Genomic DNA, 24881 nt, shown 5'->3' on the forward strand with positions numbered 1-24881 from the left:
TTTAGCAAGGCATTTGACCGCATACACATACCAATGCTACTTTTTAAATTGCAAAAAATTGGAATTGAGTCAGGGCTCCTAAAATGGCTTGAATCATATTTAACTAACCGCCAACAAATAATTAAATTCAACGGAAAGAAATCGAGTCCAATTCAAGTCACTTCAGGCGTCCCCCAAGGCTCTCATTTGGGACCTCTTCTTTTTATTCTATACGTAAACGACATTTCTTTCATTCTCAAAAAACTTAAATTGCTTATTTATGCCGACGACATAAAGTATTTTTTAGAAATAAGAAATGAAGAAGACATCAATATATTCCGGAATGAAATACACATATTCTACATATGGTGCAAAAAAAGTCTACTAGAATTGAATGTAAAAAAATGTAACTTAATATCATTTAGCAGGAAAAGAACAACTTCAAATATTTCAATTGCACTAGGTAATCAAAATGTAGAAAAATGTGAAAGAGTTAGGGATTTAGGAATTATCTTAGACTCTAAACTAACTTTCATAGACCATTACAACACAATTATTCACAGGGCAAATAACATGCTAGGCTTTATCAAGCGCTTTTGCTATAACTTTCAGGACCCATACACAATTAAAACACTATATATCGCCTATGTGAGGTCAATACTGGAATATTGCAGCATTGTATGGTCTCCTTTTTCAATCACGCACGAAGAAAGATTAGAATCCGTACAAAAACAATTTCTATTATACGCTCTTCGTAAATTAGGTTGGACATCATTTCCTCTTCCATCATATGAAGCACGCTGCATGCTTATAAACATACAAACATTAAAAGAGCGTCGTGAATATGCAATGGTTTCATTTGTAAACGATATCGTTTCGCAACGCATTGACTCCACAGAACTTTTATCAAAATTAAATTTCCATGCACCTACTCGGCAACTCCGAAATCGAAATTTATTTGCCATAAAACATCATCGCACAAATTATGCAAAATATGGGCCATTAAACCGCATGATGGCCTCTTACAATCAATACTGCGAAACCATTGACTTTACAATGTCTCGGCATAAACTAAAACAATATTTTTACTCCATAAGGCATTATAACTCATAAAAAATAGGAAAGCTGACACTGCTTAATTTTTATTAAAGAAAAAATTATACTTTTAACCTTTTGTCCAAAGTTGACGAAATAAATAAATAAATTTAAGAAAACAAAACTGTATTCTAATATGTACTAGTCTACGTTGGTTGACGAAATAAAATAAATAAATAAATAAAAACAAAATAAGTGCTCCGGCCGAATCAATTTCTATCTTCATCCGATAGGCCGAAGTGAATTCATTGGCGTTTCAATGGCGTTTCAATGGCGTTTCAATGCTTTAGACCGAGTTTAGAATCCGTAGGCCGAGTTTGGCGTCAAGAAGCAGTGTTACACTTTTGGCAATATCTCAACGATTGGTTTCTCTTTATCAAATCTTACGGTACATACGGAAAGGTAAATAAATTTGGAAGCCATCAGTAATAATAACATTCCGTTTGGTGCTAAGCTACGCTAGATTAAGAAATACTAAGTGCGGGTTGTGCTTAACAGGCCTGAAATGGGGTAGTTAACCCTACTTAATATATGTACATATAAAACCATGCGTGACCGACCACACATACTATTCATTTGCGTATAAATTTCATGTGTACTTCTGAGTGGATTCTGTTTATGTGTGGTCAAATGAAAATCATGTGGAATTTCACATGGATATTTGTCAAGAAAAATGTGTAAATTGTTTTGAGTCAACCATAACCGAAACATTGTAATACTTGAAAATTTTAAGATAAGGTATAATAGTCAAAAATGCATGAAAAACATCCATTTTGTGTGGTTCTACGTCATACTGCGGTCGTGTCTAGGACACAACCCTTTAATTTTATTTTTTATTTTTTGTTTTCTATTTCACTGATCATCCTTCGGAAGGGAAGTAAAGCCGTTGATGGGTCGATGTGTACACAGCAAAAAAATGTACTATCGATCGATGTAATTCAAGCTGATGTATGAAATAATGATGTAATAGCAAAAAGCAGATACAATATTACATCAATGGATGTAATTTTGTTCGCAAAATCGATGTACATCGTACAACCGATGGATTGACCTGGTTGCAGCAGTTTGGATGTAATATTCAACAACTTTTTTTTCTGTGTAGGGTCCAGGTGTGGGAGCTGTCTTCCTGGCGTCGGGAGCATTAGTACTCAGTACGGAAAACAAGATCGACGGAAAAAAAATCAAGGAAAAAAAACAGAAAATTGATTATATTTACAGAGAAAAAAAAATTATCCCAAATTTAAGTTCTATTTACTTAATTTAAGGTAATTTTGAGTTTTGTATCCCACTCTCACTTTTTGTTGTTGTCAAAAACGGAACGAAAGATTCGACTTTCTCATGACTATCGTTCAATAAGCTACTAGTGAGTATATCAAGAGACACATGTGAAAAGGGCATACAAGCTTTTTGTAAACAAACCTTTGTAGCCCCTTTTCTCGCCAACCGAGGGTCGCTCACGCAAACCAACAACATCATCGGGAAGAGGAAAGCTTCCCCTATCCGCTAATGTTAATGATTTGCGTTGGTGTCATATGGGTGGCAAGAAAATGGCATAAGAAGGTTTGTTTACAAAAAGCTTGTATGCCCTTTTCACTTGTTGTTCTTGATATGAGATATTCTCAAATTTGAGTCAATTGAACTGAATTTTGGGTAGAAAATACTCACGGTTTTCGGAAATTTTGCACTTATTTCCTGAAATTCGCAAGTTTTGTTATTGTTTACATTTTTGAGCCGGGTGAAAACGATGAAATGGTTGGTAGTTATTTTAGCATTCATGACCCGGGGAATGGACACAGCAAATAAATGCTAAAGTAAAATTAACTATTGTTGGCTTAATAATAGAATATTGTTATTTTTACAATAGTTGCAGTTGAAAAGTGGCTTATTAAAACAAAAAGAATCCTATTTTGAATCTATATGACTGAGTATTACTGAAACAACAAAATGCAATATAATTTCAACCGGAATTGTTAGTTTAAATACAACTAAAGTTTTTTTTTTGGTTCAATGCAAACAATTTTCTGTCCGTGTAGTGGGTTAAAATATACCCATTATGCAATAGTGAACTGATTCTTTAAATGAGTATTTTTTCTCCCATTGTATGATTTTTAAATTCCCCCATTTTTTGACAGCTGCATACATGGTTTGAAAATGGGTATTTTTTACCCATTAATGTTTTTTCACGAAACACCGTGCACTAGTGCTAATCGCAGATGACGAACCCGTGGTAATTGAAAAACAATAAGAGTGCTCACCGGTTCCCATTAACCCTAAGAGAAGAGGTGACAATTGGCGTTGACGGCGACTCTGTAGCTCTTTACTCCAATGGTAAAATCCATAAGCAAACGTCAGACTGTGCGTGAAACATGGCGGACTTCGTACTATCTTTTCACTCCACTAAAAATTCGTATAAGAAACTGTCAATCTTTGCTAGAAGAGACGATTTTTCGGCGGTGCCGTCAACGCCAATACGGGGGCGAAAATGAACCACTTTTCTAAACGTGAACCAGCTCCTCATTGGCCGATTTCATGTGCGTAAGATAGAGATAGAGATAGATAAAGATAGAGATAGAGATAGAAATGAAAGATACCTTACATTAATGGTTTAGTTGTGTTCTCCTTTTTTTAACTTTTTATTTGTTCCAAATTCAAAATAAATTACATTTCATTTTAACCTAGGTGCTCCAGTTACTACAGTAACTTACCAGCCTTAATTGTTATGATATTAATCTAAGTGTTTTTACATTGTTCCTGCCTTGGCAATTCAGTATTTTAAACAGGTTTTTTAAACCTGCATGTCAGTATAACAATTGATATCTTAAAACTAAAAACTAAAACTAAATCTTATCTAAGTATAAAGGGAATTAATCATTGCAATTGAGGATTGCAACGATTTTTGCCTGAAATTATTAATTATTTTGTTGGACATTTGTTCTAAAGTCTCAACATTCGAAATTCTATGCACCTCAGTAGTACCAGGGAGGCAACTTCAAAATCATCTTCAGAACTTTGTTCTGAATCCTTTGAAGTGCTTTTTTTCCTGGTAGTGCAACAACTAGACCATATTGGCCATGGCAGGTCTAAAAACTTGTTTAAATATTAGAAGTTTATTCGTCTGGCAAAGTTTGGATTTATAAGGTTATAAGGAGGTTATAAGAGGATACAAACATTTTATATATTTGTTACATTTGGCTTGAATGCCCTCAATTTGATCTTTAAAAGTTAATTTTTGGTCAAGTACTAATCCAAGATATTCCACTTGGTTTGACCAGGAAATTGGATCTCCGTTCATAGTGACTATGATACTACTACTAGGTTTCAAAAACGAAGCTCTAGGCTTATGTGGAAATATTATAAGTTGAGTTTTGGAAGCGTTGGGAGAAATCTTCAATTTTTATAAATAATAAGAGAAAATATCTAAACTTTTCTGCAGTCTGCTGCAAACAACACGAAGACTTCTTCCTTTAGCGGAAATGCCTGTGTCATCAGCGAACAAAGATTTGTGGCAACCCTGAGGTAAATCAGGGAGGTTCGAAGTGAAAATGTTATACAATATAGGCCCAAGAATGCTACCCTGAGGAACTCCTGCTCTAACAGGTAGTCGATTAGATCTGGAATGTTGATAATTTACCTGCAGAGTTCTGTCAGTTAAATAATTTTGAACTAATTTCATAATATAAAGTGGAAAATTAAACTTTTTCAATTTAACAATCAAACCTCCATTATCACCTGGAGCATAATTAATTTCATCTTTGGTTTGCAATGGAATGTTTGTATCGAAGTTATGTTCCATAAATGTTCGATATTGCTCCCAATCAGCTCTATGGTAATTGAAAGTAGAGCTGTTGGGATTACAAATTATTTCTTGAGATATTTTAAAATTTACTGGAAGGTGATCAGAACCGAAGTCAGCATGAGTTACCAATTGGCTACAAAGTTGACATGAATCAGTTAAGACCAAATCAATAGTTGAGGGATTTCTTGCAGAAGAAAAGCATGTTGGGCTGTTTGGATATTGAATAGAGTAATAATCTGCAGAACAATCATCAAACAGAATATTACCATTGGAATTGCTTTGAGCATTATTCCATGAGCGGTGTTTTGCATTAAAATCACTTAGACCTATGACGGGTAAAATTGAGAAATTTTTTTTGCTGGCCTACGCATTGGAGTGGCAAATAGGCAGCTATAAATGTAAGTTGTCCAAATTTTGTTTCAACAGAAACTCCTGAAGTTTCAAAAACTTTGGTTTCAAATGAAGAAAGAATTTTATGTTTGATTCGTCTATGAACAATGATGGCAACGCCACCAGGGTCCATCAAGACGATCATTTCTATAAATGAAATAATTTGTGTCCTTCTTAACCTTATGGTCAGGTTTAAGGAACGTTTCAGTTATAACGGCAATATGCACGTTATGAACTCTCAAAAAGTTAAATAGCTCGTCTTCATTATTTTTAAGAGATCGAGCATTCCAATTTAAAATATTTAATGCTTTAAAATCCATTACTGAGTTTTAAAGTCATGACAATATTGTTTGCAAATTTTACTCCAGTTTGAATAACATCAAACATAGAGTTAGATTTAAGCATATCAGTAATCATGTCAATTAATGATTTCTGTAAAAAATCCATTTTAGTGGCAGTAATGCTTCCTAAGTCAAAATTGTGAAAATTTCCGTTAGAATTACGTTGGTTAGTATTTTTTTGATTGATTTTTAAAATCAAGTTGCAACGACCCATTTAAAATCAAGTTGCCCGAAATTATTCCTTAACCCTAATTTTGACTTCATGTGTGATTAAGCTGACAAATGCATCCATCTTCGCAAATGCAGGGAAGAAAAGAAAATGGACTTTCGTCAAACAGGAAATGTTGCGTAGGATCACAATCATATGCAAGTCGCGTGTCGCCATGAGAAGAGTAGTATATTGGAACTCGTTTTAGCATCAGCATTTCTGCGCAAACTTACAGGCGCGTAAACCGTTGTCTTCATTGTGTTTCCATCCGCCGAAGACGACGCATTTCTCCGTACCCATTAACGCGTGTATTTCAAGGTGCAATGGCGAGGATTGATTTCTTGTTATCTGTGGTGTGTCTTGCAGCAGTGCTTATTCTTCCCCTCAACAGTGCCATCGATCCAACCGATCAAATATGGGAACCAAAGTCGGCAGATGAATTGCGTAACTTTATACGTAAGTGTGCCTAATAAAATTTAGTGTCAAACTTTGATCTTTCGTAACGGTGTGTGAAAGTGGTAATCGATGAATTATGAAAATGAAGCAATATTGAGTAAAACATATGTTGTAAGCATGTGTGAAAGTGAAACATGCAAATTGTTTGAATAATATTTTCATTTTCTGCTCAAGCCGACATGGTTGGAATTTTACACTAGCTGATCAGATACTAATTTCATTTGGATATTAATAAGTTACATTTCTCTTAATACTCACTCATTGTGATGATCCTTCGCTACTTATGAATGTATATGTAATGTATATAGAGATTTGTACGTTCCAACTAAAACTTTAAACCTGCTCTCAACGTTGAGGTCTTTGAACCTATTAATTTATTTAAATAATTTATTAATCAATAAAGACTACATATTAGGGTGGTTCAATATATAGATATTGCTCCAACCTCTTATTGTATCTCACAAGTATAAAATATCATCATAATGATTTCATAACTCCGACATGAGTTTAGGGCGGATGAGCCGGTAATGGAGGAACTGATCAAGCTTGCAAATGCTCTTTGTAGCTAAAATACTATTTTTCGGAATTATGAAACAATGAAATATTATAATTATATTTTGTATTTGTAAGATACAAGAAGAGGATGTATGTGTATGATATACCTGTCAATTTTACATTCAGAGGGTCACAGTCAGCGATGTTATGATCGCTGAGCCCTCGCAATGAGTGTGAAAGTGAAATTGACAAGTTTTATGTGGCATTTTATGATTTCTTGCATCTTATAAATACAAATTATCATTATACAGTACCCCCAGTATTATGAATCACCCACAATTATGGACCACTTCCATTTGATTAATACGCAGAACTGACTGACTTATAATAGTGACTAGCTGGCCCATAATACTGGGGTGACTGTAATGTCTCATAGTTTCATAATTCTGAATTATAGTATTTTTTTTTTCTGAAATAAACCTTTGCAAGCCTGGAACTACTTAATACATTTTATTTTGTATAAAACAAATAATCGTTCTTCATACAATTTTTATGCGCCAATCTATGACTATATACTTATATTTTGATCTAGTAGTTGCAGTAGTTCCTAACTTTGGTTGAAATGCATTATTTCTTTATGGGTTTTCACTACCCTAATTATAGGTGCATAGCAGTATCTTATAGAAAATAATTTTTTTTTTTTTTTTTTTTTTAACTCTTTATTTGTTCCAAATTCAAAATAAATTACATTTCATTTTAACCTAGGTGCTCCAGTTACTGCAGTAACGTACCAGCCTTAATTGTTATGATATATATCTAAGTGTTTTTACATTGTTCATGTCTTGGCAATTCAGTATTTTAAACAGGTTTTTTACCCTGCATGTCAGTATAACAATTGATATCTTAAAACTAAAAGCTAAAACTAAATCTTATCTAAGTATAAAGGGAATTAATCGTTGCAATTGAGGATTGCAACGATTTTTGCCTGAAATTATTAATTATTTTGTTGGACATTTGTGCTAAAGTCTCAACATTCGAAATTCTATGTACTTCGGTTGTACTGTACCAGGGAGGCAACTTCAAAATCATTTTCAGAATTTTGTTCTGAATCCTTTGAAGTGCTTTTTTCCTGGTAGTGCAGCAACTAGACCATATTGGCACAGCGTAAAGCATGGCCGGTCTAAAAACTTGTTTAAATATTAGAAGTTTATTCGTCAGGCAAAGTTTGGATTTCCTGTTTATAAGAGGATACAAACATTTAATATATTTGTTACATTTGGCTTGAATGCCCTCAATGTGATCTTTAAAAGTTAATTTTTGGTCAAGTATTAATCCAAGATATTTCACTTGGTTTGACCAGGAAATTGGAACTCCGTTCATAGTGACTATGTGACTACTACTAGGTTTCAAAAACGAAGCTCTAGGCTTATGTGGAAATATTATAAGTTGAGTTTTGGAAGCGTTGGGAGAAATCTTCCATTTTTGTAAATAAGAAGAGAAAATATCTAAACTTTTCTGCAGTCTGCTGCAAATAACACGAAGACTTCTTCCTTTAGCGGAAATGCCTGTGTCATCAGCGAACAAAGATTTGTGGCAACCCTGAGGCAAATCAGGGAGGTCCGAAGTGAAAATGTTATACAATATAGGCCCAAGAATGCTACCCTGAGGAACTCCTGCTCTAACAGGTAGTCGATTAGATTTGGAATTTTGATAATTTACCTGCAGAGTTCTGTCAGTTAAATAATTTTGAACTAATTTCATAATATAAAGTGGAAAATTAAACTTTTTCAATTTAGCAATCAAACCTTCATGCCAAACACTGTCGAATGCTTTTTCTATGTCTAGAAGAGCAACTCCAGTTGAGTGGCCTTCAGATTTGTTTGAACGAATTAAATTGTTAACTCTTAAGAGTTGATGAGTAGTTGAATGCCCATGGCGAAATCCAAACTGCTCATCTGCAAAAATTGAGTTCGTATTGATGTGAAGCATCATTCTATTCAAAATTATCTTTTCAAAAAGTTTACTTATTGAAGAAAGCAAACTTATTGGACGGTAGCTAGAAGCTTCAGCTGGATTTTTATCCGGCTTCAAAATTGGAACAACTTTTGCATTTTTCCATTTATCAGGAAAGTATGCCAAATGGAAACATCTGTTAAATAATTTTACCAAGAAAGACAAGGTACTCTCTGGGAGTTTTTTGATGAGGATATAGAAAATTCCATCATCACCTGGAGCTTTCATATTTTGAAAATTTTTAGTTATAGACCTTACTTCGTCCAAATCAGTCCCCCAGGAATCATCAAAAATATTTTCCCGAGAGAAAATATTCAGAAAATCCCGAGCAACCTGATTCTCAATAGGACTAGTAAGACCCAAACTGAAATTATGGGAACTCTCGAATTGCTTAGCAAGTTTCTGAGCTTTTTCCAAATTTGTGATCAAAATTTTACCACCTTCTTTAAGCGCTGGAATAGGCTTTTGAGGTTTTTTCAAAATTTTTGTGAGTTTCCAAAAGGGTTTGGAACTCGGGTCTAATTTAGAAATATTATTTTCAAAAGTTTTGTTCCTCAGGGCAGAGAATCGCTTTTTAATTTGTTTTTGCAAATCCCGCCAGATAACTTTCGTGGCAGGATCGCGTGTTCTTTGATATTGTCTCCTACGGACATTTTTAAGACGGATCAAGAGCTGAAGATCATCGTCTATTATAATTGAATCGAATTTAACCTCGCATTTTGGTACTGAGGCAGCTCTTGCTTCAACTATAGAAGTAGTCAGAGATTCAAGAGCATAATTAATTTCATCTTTGGTTTGCAAAGGAATGTTTGGATCGAAGTTATATTCCATAAATGTTCGATACTGCTCCCAATCAGCTCTATGGTAATTGAAAGTAGAGCTGTTGGGATTACAAATTATTTCTTGGGATATTTCAAAAGTTACTGGAAGGTGATCAGAACCGAAGTCAGCATGGGTAACCAATTGGCTACAAAGTTGACATGAATCAGTTAAGACCAAATCAATAGTGGAGGGATTTCTTGCAGAAGAAAAGCATGTTGGGCTGTTTGGATATTGAATAGTGTAATAACCTGCAGAACAATCATCAAACAGAATATTACCATTGGAATTGCTTTGAGCATTATTCCATGAGCGGTGTTTTGCATTAAAATCACCAATAATGAAGAATTTAGACCTATGACGGGTAAGTTTCTGGAGGTCACCCTTGAGAAAATTCTTTTGCTGGCCTACGCATTGGAATGGCAAATAGGCAGCTATAAACGTAAGTTGTCCAAATTTTGTTTCAACAGAAACCCCCAAAGTTTCAAAAACTTTGGTTTCAAATGAAGAAAGAATTTTATGTTTGATTCGTCTATGAATAATGATGGCAACGCCACCACAGGGTCCATCAAGACGATCATTTCTATAAATCAAGTAATTTGCGTCCTTCTTAACCTTATGGGCAGGTTTAAGGAACGTTTCAGTTATAACGGCAATATGCACGTTATGAACTCTTAAAAAGTTAAATAGCTCGTCTTCATTATCTTTAAGAGATCGAGCATTCCAATTTACAATATTTAATGCTTTAAAATCCATTACTGAATTTTAAAGTCATGACAATATTATTTGCAAATTTTACTCCAGTTTGAATAGCATCAAACATGGAGTTAGATTTAAGCATATCAGAAATCATGTCAATTAATGAATTCTGTAAAAATTCCATTTTGGGGGCAGTAATGCTTCCTAAGTCAAAATTGTCAAAATTTCCATTAGAACGTTGGTTAGTATTTTGATTTCTACCCGCTGCAATAGCAGCATAGGTAGCTCCATTAACTCGCTGAACATTGTTAGCAGCGAGGGGAGTAGGTACAGATGAAACATTTGAAGCAGGGGAGATATTTGTACCTACGGGTACGAATGTAGAATTTGTTCCTCGCTGACCGTTGTTAACAGCAGAGGAATTTGTACCTGGTCGGAAACGTGGAGCGTTTCCTACCTGACGGTTAGAACGAGATTGTAGGATCGCTTTGCGAGTCTTACATTCCCAAAAATTGGATTTGTGGTTTTCACCACAATTTGAACATTTAAATTTCTTAGGATCTTCCTTCACAGGACAGTCGTCCTTTGCGTGAGAGGAATCACCACAATTCATGCATTTAGCTGGCATGTAGCAATTTTTAGTTCCGTGACCCCATCCCTGGCACTTACGGCACTGGGTGAGGTTTTGGAAATTTCCTCCAGTCTTCCTGAAGTGTTCCCACTTCACTCGGACATGGAGCATAAGGCTAGCTTTTTCTAAGGCCTTAAGGTTGTTTAGTTCACTAGACTTGAAGTGAACTAAATAAAAATCATTAGAAATCCCGTTGCGCGAATCGCCAGGACGGGATTTCATTTTCATTTTGATTACTTGGAGTGGCACAACTCCAAGTAATTTTGCCAGTTCATCTTTGATCTGATCCAGGGATTCACCACTGGGCAGTCCTTTCATGACAACCTTGAACACACGTTCAGTTTTGGTGTCGTAAGTAAAAAATTTGTACTTCTTCTCAGTAAGATACTTGAGAAGACATTTAAATCCGTCCAAGGTTTCAGCCAATACACGGCATTCACCCCGACGTCCAATTTGTAGTGAAAACTTAACTTTCACGAAATTCAAAAGTTCCATGCGAAGAGCATGGAAATCGGTAGTGGTTATCACAATAGGGGGAATCTTTTCCTTCTTGGCATTAAGCCGGGAAAGTTTACTAGAATTTTTCTTGGATGATGGATCATTCTCATCATCCGTGAGCAAATCAAATTGATTACTCAAATTAATTTCATCAGAAGGGGAGTCAAGAGTTTGCCCCTTTCTTTTGCGTTTAGGCGCCATGGCGGCAGTAAATTTTTATCCAAATCGACTTCCAAGCAGATTACTATAAGAATCTGAAGGATCGAAGAGGAATTTTCCAAATCGATATCCAAGAAGGATTACCTCGGGTAGGGTCCAAACAAGGATCGAAGAGGAATAAGAGTTGAACAAGGTAGAAAATTTTTACAGGTTGAGCACTGAAAAGTGCTGTTTAAATTTGTTGTAGCTTTAGGTAGTAGTAACACTTCCTTCAGCAAAAAGCAAATAGATCCGCACGGCAAGAGAGCACGATGCGGACTGCAGAACGTAGTCTTAATATGTTTTACTGGTTATTCATCAAAATGTCACCTAAATGTACACTACCGACCATGAATTGTAAAATTCTAAGCTGTCATTCAATAAAATTCGGAAGCAACTGCTTTATTAAAGCTACTGGAGGTCACATTAAACAAATTGAAATTCAGACATGTAAGGAAAAATCCCAAACACGAACGTAACGATCCGCTCTCTCCCAGATTGTGCAAAGCCCTTTTGGAAACTAACCAAAATTCTTAAAAATAAGCCAAGACCCATTACACCACTGACCCCACTGGATCGTTACGGCGACCCAGTGGTTCGTCTGATAACTCCTGAAGAGAAGGTTTTCGCGATAGGTCAACACTTCGTCTGCTCCCATAATCTCGGACAAACATCGTCAGCCCTCTCGAAGCTGAGGTTGCTGAAAACGCAACCAACCTCCATCAGATTCCCAATATTTTTCCGAGGCATCTGAGATTATGGCTGACGAACTGGTGGCCTAAATAAAATAATCTAAAAACATGAAAGCCCCAGGTTTCAACAACATCCTGAATCTGGAACTCAAAAACTTGAGTTCCAGATTCTACAACCATCTGGCACTAATTTTTAATCTTTACCTCGGACTTGGCTACTTCCCCTCGTGCTGGAAGTCAGCTAAGTCATACCCATCCGGAAACCTGGGAAGGATCCATCATCTCCTTTAAGTTATCGACCAATCAGCTTTGTGGATTGTGGAGCACAGTGGTGGAATGGTCGAAAGAGGTAGTCTACCTCGGCTTAACACTAGACAGCAAGCTGATTTTTAGGGAGCACTTTGACAAAACCAAAACCAAGTGTAACATCTTGATAAGATCACTGTATCCACTCATCAACAGTAGGTCTACTCTATCCCTGAAAAATAGGGTTGCTGTCTACAAAAAAATCATCCTTCCCGTAATAGAACACAGGATGCCAATCTGGGAGTGCTGCGCCAAATGCCATCACCTTAAACTCCAAAAGAACAAGATCCTTATGATGGTCCTAAACAGTCTCCTGCGGACTAGAAACTCTGAGATGCACCTCCTGGCTGGAATTCAGACATTAGAAGAACGGAGAGTATTCATCCTGGAGAGGTTCAGAGACACCTGGCTGAGATCAAATCATCAGATCATACGTGATCTAGCACGTTAGGTTAAGTTATACTTGTAGTTAGGTAGGGTTTAACTTTTTTTCAATTCAAACAAAACACACCCCCAAAGGGGTATTCTGTAAACTAGTTGAAAAACGCAAGTATTAAATTAGAATATCAAATTAAACAAAAATGAAGAGCCAGGTAGGCTAAGCAATTAAAATATTAAAACAATATACTATCATAATTAACAGAAATAAACATAATTTTACATAAAACTACAAAAGACAGCCCTATGGGGTTGTACGCAATGGTGACGTAGGACTACGTGGTCTTATATAATAAATATTATTTGTTAACTGCAGTAGGAGCTTCTGTTTTGTATAGGAATATGAATTTTAGTGGAGCTCTCTCTGTTTATACTCTTTAGTATGACGCGCTTGACCTAGATGGACCACAGTGACTCACGAAGAGCTACTCATTCCGATCAATAGCGGTACGGCTTCTTCCTCCTTCTATGGATGCTGATGTGGGCTGCAGCTCACTGCTTGCAGGCAGCCTTTCCTTGTATACTGGAGCGGTTGAGTGCAGCCTTGATAGCTAGCTGCTTGCATCACCACTCACCAAGCGGTGATTGAATAAACAACGTTTGGTGAGACCGCATATTAAAATTGGTCCAGAGGCAGCTGAGTTATTAACGTTCAAAATCTTTCATAATTTTGTAACATGTTCCATTTTCGGATTTCACAAAGTGTACCCGCATATAGAAATCACAGACGTAGTCCTACGTCAAAAAAGTTTTCTTAGTCATTTGCTTTCGAGCAAGCGCCGGACACGATGTATGAGTGGAACAGCACGCATTGCACCAATAGGAAGACGGACGTCGTCGAAAGCACCCACATCGACCGGAGGAAAGGCAATAGGAAGCATGACTAGGCCGCCATTATCCGGTCGGCATCGACTTGCACTGGTGTGGCGACCATTTGAAAAACAACCGGCCCTTTTTAGTGGTGACTCCAAAAACGGAAAGAGTTAAGAACTAAATGATCAACATATTTGTTCCGTCCACTAGCGGTCCTACGTCAAGCTTCCGTTCGTGCCCCTAGGCACAGACCCTTCTACTCTTTTTTTTTTTTAATTTCTCATTCTCAGTAGGCTGTCAAGTTTTGACGTCTTCGGAAGAGTTGTCAAAAAAGTTGAAAAAACAATGAGGGTTATTCCGAGAGTTTAAGTGACTTTTGTCACTAGTGAAGTGAGAAAAGTCACGTCGTGGTGACGTGACTCTCCATTCGATTTGCACAGAGAGTCACGTCACCACGACGTGACTTTTCTCACTTCACTAGTGACAACAGTCACTTCGACTCTCGGAATAACCCCCAATATGGTTAAGAAAGTCTTTTTTAAACTTTATTATCGCCCAAAGTGCAAAAACTGGCCAATTATCAGCAAAAATTAAGCAATATTTTGGTGTTTTTGAGATTTCTTCATTTTAATTGAACATGCTTTTTTCTATAACTTTTTTAATGCATTGAAATAGTGTTTTAAAGACTTGACGACTTTGGCAAAGGTGTTTATCTTGATAAAATAAACAACTCTTCTTAAAACGTCAAAACTCCAAGCCTACTTTTTTCGAGTTATATGGAATTACAGACAAAAAAATGTGAAATTAATTGTCGCCATCTTTACAAAAGAGTTTTGAACTATTTGCTTATGGTCCTTATTATGATGAGAAACTTTGCCTAAGGCACCAAGTCGTGGAAATTCTTCGTTTCGGAGTTATTAATTTTGCTCCGCTAAATTGCATTCCTGGCCCAGTGTGCACTGGTGGCAAGTACAATCATACTCTGTACCCAGGGAAGTCGAGAAATTTTCCAACCCGAAAAATTCATAGACCGGACCGGGAATCTGAACCAGCCACCTCCAGCAAGGTCTTGCTTTGTAGCTGCACCTTTACCGACTGAGCTAAGGGAGGCTCTAAAGTCTCAACATTCGAAATTCTATGTACCTCGGTAGTACTGTACCAGGGAGGCAAGTTCTAAATCATCTTCAGAACTTTGTTCTGAATCTTTTGAAGTACTTATTTCCTGGTAATGCAACAACTAGAACATATTGGCACAGCATAAAGCATGGCCGGTCTAAAAATTTGTTTAAATATTAGAAATTTATTCTTCAGGATTTCCGGTTTATAAGATGATACAAACATTACCTTGGATGCCGTCAATGTGATCTTTAAAAGTTAATTTTTTTAAACTTGTCCAAGATATTTCACATGGTTTGAACAGGAAATTGGAACTCCGTTCGTAGTGACTATTTTACTACTACTAGGTTTCAAAAAGGAAGCTCTAGACTTATGTGGGAATATTATAAGTTGAGCTTGCTAAGCGTTGGGAGAAGTCTTCCATTTTTGTAAAAAAAGAAGAAAAAATATCTAAACTTTGCTGCAGTCTGCTGCGAATAACACGACGACTTCTTCCTTTAGCGAAAATGCCTGCGTCATCGGCGAACAAAGATTTGTGGCAACCCTGAGGTAAAATTAGAGTTTGTAAGTTGATGAGCATGCATCGTGCTCCATATGATGGAAGATGAAATCCGGTCCAATTCAATTTGCGAAGGATATGTCAACGTAATTGTTTTTGGACGGGTTCTATGCGTTCCTCGTGTATGGCAATGTACGGATTCCATACTAGGTTACAGTATTCCAGAATAGGCCTTACGTATGTAGGTATAATAATTTAATAGTGTATGTGTCTTGAATATTATAGCTTAACCTCTTAATGAAGCCCAACAAATAGTACTAAAATTTGCTTTCCTTATAATGGTATCTAGGGTCTAGGATTACACCCAGATCCCTTACAATTTTATATTTTTTACTTTTTGATTGCCTATTGGGGCAATGGGTTCTGAAAGTTTATTTTGAAAACGAACTATTTGTTTGCGTTGCGTTAAGTATGATTGGAGCCATTGTCCCTGTGGATTCAACTTTCCGTTGGGAAGAATCGCCCCCGACCGATGAACACGACTTACTCCGTTGACGTCCTGGATACGAAAGATGAAGAGTGAGCTGCTGCTGCATTGCAGTCGGCTCGGACTCGATAGGCGGCGAACGAATGCCGTGTTGCCAACACTACGAGTATAGTGATTGCGTAACGCTGTTGCGTAACATATGCTTGGAGTCACTAAATCCCAGGGAATATGCTTACCGTGTTGGAGTCACTCAATGTCAGAGAATATGCATGTCCCACAGTCCCTTTCTTTATAAATGAAGGTTACAAATTCAAGAACCAAGACAGCAAGCAAGCAATTCCACGATAATTAAGGATATCAGATTTCATGCCTGATTTAAAAATAAGCACCAAATGAGACGATTTCCAAATTTCAGGGAATTTTCTATTTTTCAGAGACTTTCAATATGTCTGTTCTAAGGGACTTTCAATATAACGTTCTAAAAGAAAGGGTAAGTTGTTCTGAAAGATTCTTCAAGAATACAGGTGCAATTCCGTCTACTCCTGGTTGTTTTTGTAAAATTTGTGTGCTTTCTGCTTTTTGTCCTACAAATGTTTAGTTGTGGATTGAATCACACTGACAGTTTGGTGTTTTGTGAGGGCGTTCTTCTTTTTATTGGTATGGTTTCTGATATTAGTTTCTGAATAATTGAATGAAATCTGCCAACTTTAGTGTCGACATTTCAATATATATGCTATCAATTTATTGTACGTAGTCTACGTTTGGGTTCTTCGTATTTTGCTTTATGATTCAGGCACTTCCTCGTACTCCCAGTCGCTGGGGTAGAAGTATTATGTATGAAGATTGCTAGGTGGACAAACATTTTCTTATGATTTTATACATACTTGAATATTTCTTATCTTAAAGTGGTGTAACTAATGTCCAGCCATAGGATCTATAAGAAAAGTATCGTTTTCTTGTTTAATGATTTTCTTAAAATGGCGCATAATCGGCCATTAGTTTTTCGGTAATTACTCTAAAACGTTAAAAGATACCAGTCCGAAATTTGCACCAGTAAAAGATAAGAGGTAATGTACATCGGGGCAAGTTGAAACGGTATTTTGAAAGTTAAACTTTGAGGCCCTCTGGAAAAATAATTAATTTAGATACACTAGATGTTTTAACACCAAAAGTTTCAAGAAAGAGTTTTCCATTATAATAAAAAAAGGTTTAAAATTACGCATTCGACCACAGAAACATATTTTTTAAGCACACAATAATAATGTGTATTATTTTATTCTACCCCATATAATAGAATTAATTTTCTTGTATACTGGAGCGGTTGAGTGCAGCCTTGATACACTCATAATACAGCAGTTTAGCGATAAAAATTATAAAATGGTCCAAAATATCGATTTTTTTTTAATTCTCAACTATTGAACCACGGAGCCGATTTCAGAGATCTAAAATTTTCAGCATCTTTCCTTTATTTAACGTCGGTCTCTGTTCCGCAATCTAGTGCCAATCACCGACGGACATCGATTGCCATTCCATTGACGACAATCGAATGTGCAGGAAGGCAGCTTTCCACACCTGCGTAGGATATCGCACCCATTCAATTCAACACACACATGGGCCGGGACCAACGGCTTTACTTCCCTTCCGAAGGAAGACGTGATCAGAGATTTTTATGCCTCAGAAAAATCCCACCGACCTCGGCTGGGGATTGAACCCAGACCCATTGGGGTGTTAGAAAGCAGTCACGCTTACCACTACACCACCGGCGCCGGCATCTAAAATTTTCTAAAGGTCAGAGTTCGAAATTTTCGCCTACTTGCGAAGAGAAACGTCATTTTTCACCTGCTGGGAGAAATAGATGCACGGCGAATGAGAACGACTCAAATTTGAGTTTAGTTCACTCATAATCGCCAAAAGTGCAGGAACTCAGCGATGAGTAAAATTTGTCTCTGGAGGCGAACCAGCCTCAGGCTGAAAACCTCCTTAATAAAGATAAATCAATCAATCAATCTGATGCTTGTACACATGATGTACAAATTAATGTACTTTAATTACGAAATTTCAACTATAATTAATGGAGTTAAAAAGTAGTTAATGTTTTACATAGTCTAATTAATGTAATTAAAGCAGTAGTTAATGGAATTAACTTAACTTAACGTGCGTACCTCTAGAGGGACACTTGATCTTGGCTGGCGGACCCGGAGACGAGTCGTAGCCATGTGTTCACTAGGGTGTTTCATTTTGAAAAAAGTGATGAATTTTTGATAGGCCACCCTCCAGTTCGATTCATAGCCCCAAAATATGAACCTGTGCAAAAAATGGTAAAGATTGATGAAGGTTTAGAGGTCGCGCCAATGATTTGGATTTTGTATGGAGATTTTGGTGAATTAGTATGGGAAATTATTGATTTTCGTTTACATTGCTCTAACTTTGGTTGTAGTTGTCCAAACGTTGAAAAAAAAAAATATGTGGTTGTCATGACAATGATCAACAAGCCTGTTGTTGTTGCGATGAAATTGGCGTTGTTGCCTTGTACATATTCATCTGTCAATTTACCCTATTTTGCCATTTTTTCACATTTTTATAATTCTTGATACGCTGCAAAACTGAGCGTAGCAACTGTAGGCTTTTTGTTTATTGCCATAGCAATAACATACTAAATTTTTTCGACATTTGGACAAGTAGAAGCAAAGTTATAGCGATATAAGCGATTTTTTAAATTCTTCCATAGTAATTCCCATACAAATTTCAAATCATTGGCGCGACCTCTAAACCTTCATCAATCTTTACCAATTTTTGCACAGGTTCATATTTTGGGGCTATGAATCGAACTGGAGGGTGGCCCATCAGAAATTCATCACTTTTTTCAGAATGAAGCACCCTAGTGTTCACACGACCTGGGAAGCGGAGATGCTTCGGTTCTGTCCTGCCGGATGCTCGAATCTTGCCTTGGGTGGTTGGGAACAGGTTCAATATTTCAGAATAAGCAGGGTAGCTACACTGTCTGACCCGGATCCACGACCCGGATCCACTGACCCGGATTCTCGACAACGATACAACCTATCGACTTGATTCCAATCACATTATCCGTTTCAAGCTATAGGTAATCTAATGGCATACTTAGAAAAAAATCACAATTTTTGGTGTAAATACAGAAATTTTTAAAATATGTCTGTATGGACCATATCATGCTTTAATTACAAATGGCATCAAAATCCGATTTTTTAAAAACATTTAAGCATGCGAAAAATCAAAATCCCGTAGGTTTTTTTTGCACGGTACGTATCCCCCGTGTAAAAAAAGACCTGAGTGTATATATATACAGCAATTCCATAGAAAAAAGTTATAGTGGGTCTCAGAATTTCATGAAAATTGGTATAGTTCTTCCTTATCAAAAATATTAGACTCGTATTTTTTTTATTGCGCCATTAGGGTGACCATTTCCGTGTTAGGGTGGTTCAAAAAATCATTTTTTTTTCAAAAATGTCTTTTTTCAAACTTTATAACTTCTGAACCTCTTGACCGATTTTTACGATTGACCCTTCAAATGAAAGATGTTTTAATGTATTTTTAATAAAAATTATGAAACACTCAGAGATATTTGATTTTGTAGGAAAAAAATATGTTACAAATGATTTTTCTTGATTTTCACTGCGAGGGTCTTCAACAACTTCTTATTTTACTATTTTTAATTGAAAGATCATTTAATTTAAAATAATTATTGTTCCGCAATATATGCACCACACGTGCATGGAAACGATGAAGACGCAAGGTAGTTCACAATGCGTCTCCATCGAGTCACAGCAGCTGTGACTAATGAAATCTATGAGTAACTTACAAGCTGGGTGCAACATTCAGTTCAGCCTGGCTGTCCATAAACCACGTAGACCAATTTTTAAACATTGCAGATCCTACCTCCCCCCTCGTATACTTTACTAAAATTTTAAAATATTTTTACCGAGTGTATCCTGTGGCTGGACTCCCCTCCCCCATTGAAGTCTTCGTGGCTTTAAAACAGGCCCCAATTTGACATTATTAATTTTGGTATCAAAATTCTGGGAGAAGTACTTATATGCTACAAATAATGACGAGGTCGAAGAAAAATAAGTAAAACATGAAGCATTTATTTTCTTTAATTACAATTTCACACATTTTTCTTCCGTTGAAAATGAATACCGTTTGACAATAATATACTTTTCGTTTTGAGGCTTAAAACTATGGAATGACTGTGTCCCCGAAATTTGGTTCACATGTATATAACGGTTTTTCAATTTTCTTTCCATTTTATTGTAATCGGATTCCGAAAAAAACTGATAGTGTATTTTTGAATCTGGCTTAGAAATAGCCCATGAGTAAAGTTCTTGGGCCGTTGTTATATGGTGGCCTTGCAAACTCGCTTTCGCAGCGTTTCGTTTTAATTTTCCTCCCAAAGCATCACAAGGGCCCTTTCCATGACAAATTGCGAAAAAATTCCACTCGGCAGCAATGCCAAAATCTTTTTGCATGTTGCATAAATTATATTATTATTATATATTATATATATTAGCATAGAGGTAACTCTAAGACCAGAAGGTCCCGAAGAAACGTGCTCAACTTTTTGGCTCAGCTCTAGTACTCTCTTCGGTCCCAAGCTAATCGATGCACCCCTCGAAACATAGGAAAATCCACGAGCCCCTCATTTTATCTGTCAAACTTTCATACACAGAAACAAAATCCATTGGCAAAAATACTATATTGATGGTTTAAATTAAATACTCCCACCAATAGATTTGTGCAGAAACGAAATTCATTTAATTTTACTATTGTTTCTATCAAAACTACTATGCCGTTTGAGTAAGCATAGTAGTTTTGACAGAATGGTAGTAAATTTGATTATATTTTTAGTCAACTATACTGAAATCATGGTAGATTTAACGGCATTAAGCGTAGTTATACTGAAAATAAGTGTTTTCTGCAAAATAGTATTCCTAACTATGGTCTTTGTTTCAGTGTAGCTAATCAAAACAAACATAGTGTAGAACTAGAATTTTGACTAGAATGGAGTACGCTAATCGATTTGCTTGGTACCAATAGGCTAGTCAAGTAGTGAACCAATTTAAAATCGTTAGTTTCCACTCAGGGTTGTTTCCACTCACTTGCTATAAAAAAATATTTTTCGTAATTATGCAATCATTAGATGTTATAATGATATGTTGTACTAGTAAGTAACAAAAAGAGGATGTATGTGTTTGACTCATAAAACCTGTCAATTTCGCTTTCAGAGCATCACAATCAGCGATCTTATGATTCGTGAGCGTTCACTCAGAGTCACGGAGAACCAATTCGTTAAGTTAAGATAACAATCCTAATAGTTACTTTCACATGTAAAAATATTGTTGTTTGAAAGAAACCTATAGTTATTCCAACATTAAATTGACCGTCAACTCAATCATTTCTACCTAATAGATTCAACTGTTCATCTTATACTCATTTCAACTATAATTTTGATCGATTATAACAACCGTCAAATGTAATTTATTTATACAATTTGGTTTCAAATGACCATCATAAATCCACATACTTTTAACTTGTGATGCGTAGAGCAGGCGATAAGATATCTGGCTCTTACGCAGATGAACACGGTTCAAATCTAAGTTGAATGTTCTTGTTCACTTTTTTTATGATTTTGCAGTTGTGTTTTTGAGATCGATAAAGAAGCAAAACAAACTTCCTTAATATGTCGATAATGAAGAGTAGTTCGTTTATTAAACAGTGTTAAATTTTGCTTCCCTAACAATAGTTTTCTTGAATCAACTAAAGCATAGTTGTATTTTGAAGTTTGGCGAAAAATATAGTTGAGCCAACCGAGGAGCCAACTATGGACTATAGTTGTTGCCCTCTATACATAGTCAAATCAACTATAGTTTCGGGTTATCTATTAAACAATTGAACAATATAGTTATTTTGACCGGAAAAATAATTGCGTCTGCTATAATTTGTTCTCGGTGTGAGCGCTCACGAGTCGTAAAATCGCTGATTGTGACGCACTGAAAGCAATATTGACAGATTTTATGTGTCAAATATATACTTCATGACCTCTTCTTGTAACTTACAAGTACTAATTAGCATTATACTATTTCATGATTTCATAATTCCAAAAAACATTTTTTTAGGCAAGTGAGTGGAAGTAACCCTGGTCCACCGGTTGGTATTAGTCAGTATGATGGTTGAGCAATTTTAGTTAATCACTTCTAATTTGACTGCGTTTTTTAAAACTGTTATTTCTTAAAGTACAATGAACAATTTATATTTTAAATATCAATCTTTCAAACTGTACAAAATTAACTAAAATTCATCCACGGCGAAAAAAGTTACAGGTCTATAATTGAAACAAACTATTTGGTTGGCATTTTCTTTTATGCTCTTGTTGTACTGTAATAGTGCAGGCTCACTAAGATAATAATAATTCTTTTAAATATTTCCCTTCCTCAGGTATGAGTAATGAGAGAATGAAATACATGGGTGATGAAAATAATCCACTATCCAAACAGTTACTCAATCCAAATCCGCTGGCATCCGTAACAGGAATTTTAATTAATGGATGTCAATGCACCAATGGACAATGCAGCTGTTGTACAGGTACACAAATATAATTGAATTTAGGTTCAAACTAAATCTATTGAACAAATAGTAAATTTAACGATTATTATTATGATTTTTTTCTCGCAAAGGTATGTTCAGTCTTCGAGGATGCATGAATCTCACATACATTCCCGAAGAATTTGCGTTCGATTTTAGAATGCTGGTCAACAATCGTGTTTTGTACAAAAATAAGGTGACGGGAAAAAATCCACCACCAGTATGTGTGAACCCCCCGAGATTCGATTATGTTGAAGTATGTGCCAAATTCTACGATCTCTATTTTGTTGGCCGTAACGTGCATGTATGTCTAGAAATGAATGGAAGCTTCGAAGGATATGAGCTTTTTTCAAGGTAAGCAATCGAATATTTTGATTAAGTTTCGAAAAATCATGTGACATACTTGCAGGGAGTTTAATTGTTTGCGAATGGGAGACAAAGGTGTCAAAATACTCAAGCCTGGTGATAATTCAGGATTGCCAACTAAACCCCCTGGACTTGAAGCAGAAATAGATGCAGGATCGGAGGATATCGATGATTATGATGAGGCAGTTATATAATCTGCATTAATGAAAGAAATAAGTGGATGATTATATAAAAGTAATATTAAGTACCAATATTGTTACGTAAATGTCTGAGTGATTTGAGTACATTTATTTATTTATTTATTTATTTATTTGAAATTAATCATAATAAGCCACAACAATAAAAAATATACGATTATATCTGTTTAAAGATGTTTCATCTGCAATAGCCACCTTCTGATGTTATATGGCGATGGTGACCTGTGTGAATCTCTCGTCTTCGTTCGGAACTGGGTAACGATATGGTATTCCGGTACGTCTACCAGACCTGGCATAGCGGTTTCTGTATAAAATACAGCGTGGTCCATATGGACAAATGGTTCGCGTAAGGACTTGGTAGATTGAAATTTAGCTACTGTTCCCGTAAGTCGGAACAAACACCGTCAATCAACAAACACCATAATCATCACAACACGAAATCGTTCTCTGTGTTCCGTTATCTGCCAGTTACGCTATACGGGGATGGGAAGCAAGTCAAAACTTTCGTGTTCCTGGATGATGGATCGTCATCGACGTTGCTAGAAGAAGGAATCGCAGCACAGTTGAGTATCGAAGGTGAACCAGAGTTGTCTGTGGCTGAGTTGGACCGGAAAGATCAGTAGACACGAAAAGACATCGAAGAGGTTGAGCGTGAAGATATCCAGTGCTGAGAAGAAGGAAACTTTTCAACTGAGCAACGTACGAACAGTACACGAGCTTGGACTTCCAAGTCAAACGTTGCACTACACAGAGCTGTCAAATACATTCCCGCATTTGCAAGGGCTTCCCGTGGCCAGCTATGTCAACGCCAAACCGGGCATGATCATCGGTCTTGAGCACGTATGGTTGCTGACTAGTCTGAAGAATCGTGAAGGCAATAGCAGCGAACCAGTAGCAACCAAAACACGATTGGAATGGTGCGTGTATGGGAGGAACAACGGAACCAAAGGAGATGAGTAACAGCAATCTACACGATTCAATGCGATAGTTCTTAGCTGTTGAGGATGCCGTTTTGACGAAGCAGCTCGAATCCGAGGAGGACAAGCGAGCACGCAGCATCCTAGAAGCAACAACGATACGGAGAGGAACTCGTATGGAGGCGAGTTTTCTCTGGCGTAAAAACAACGTTAACTTCCCGGATAGCTTTCAAATGGCGGTAAGCAGGTTGAGAGGTTTGGAGAAACGATTGGCAAAAGATCCAGAGCTGCGCAGAAGAGTGAACGAGCAAATCGAGAGCTACGAACAGAAGCAGTACGTCTGTAAAGTGTCGTCGGAAGAGCTGGAGAAAACGAACCCTGAGCGAGTCTGGTTCCTTCCATTAGGGGTGGTAACGAACTTTAAGAAACCGAACAAAATCAGAATGGTGTGGGATGCTGCTGCAAAGGCCGGGTACCAACTGGGACGAGCCCATAGAGGAGCAGCTACACGATCTATGGAATAGATGGATCGAACTATACGAGACAATCAATGAAGTGGAAGTTCCTCGTTGCTTTTTCAGGAATCTTTTGCCGACGGAAGTTGACGAAATAGAAATCCACGTGTTCACGGATGCTAATGTCACAGCATGTACATGCGTAGTATACTTCCCAACAAACAATTGAGAGCTCTTATAAAACACCTGAGTTGATCAAACGTTGAATAATAGCTTCCAGAGTTGAACAAGAATGTAGTTGTATTGCCATTTGATTAAAAGTTTTAAAAGCTGTTGGAGCACTCTTAAATGATTGTTTACGT

General features: G+C 36.6%; 1 protein-coding gene across 1 annotated transcript; it reads left to right on the forward strand.

Annotated features, from left to right (window-relative positions):
* Positions 1-6054: 6054 nt before the first annotated feature.
* On the forward strand, positions 6055-23179 carry LOC135707884 (uncharacterized). The gene is made up of 4 exons (XM_065229786.1): positions 6055-6265; positions 22438-22584; positions 22677-22938; positions 22994-23179. Exons 1-4 carry the CDS (start codon positions 6133-6135, stop codon positions 23142-23144), a joined length of 693 nt encoding a protein of 230 aa, XP_065085858.1. The 5' UTR covers positions 6055-6132; the 3' UTR covers positions 23145-23179.
* The last annotated feature ends 1702 nt before the right edge of the window (positions 23180-24881 follow it).

Source organism: Ochlerotatus camptorhynchus, unplaced genomic scaffold (genome assembly GCF_037179485.1).
Source record: "Ochlerotatus camptorhynchus isolate MF236.1 unplaced genomic scaffold, CSIRO-AGI_Acam_v1.1 ptg000322l, whole genome shotgun sequence".
In the NCBI taxonomy this organism is placed as follows: Eukaryota; Metazoa; Arthropoda; class Insecta; order Diptera; family Culicidae; genus Ochlerotatus; species Ochlerotatus camptorhynchus.

What these genes read in the sequence shown, in the direction of transcription:
- LOC135707884 (XM_065229786.1), top strand. Translation starts at nt 6,133, where the DNA reads ATGGCGAGGATTGATTTCTTGTTATCTGTGGTGTGTCTTGCAGCAGTG. An exon ending in TGAATTGCGTAACTTTATAC is followed by an intron (nt 6,266 to 22,437) that starts GTAAGTGTGCCT and finishes TCCCTTCCTCAG; the next exon opens with GTATGAGTAATGAGAGAATG. An exon ending in ACAATGCAGCTGTTGTACAG is followed by an intron (nt 22,585 to 22,676) that starts GTACACAAATAT and finishes TTTCTCGCAAAG; the next exon opens with GTATGTTCAGTCTTCGAGGA.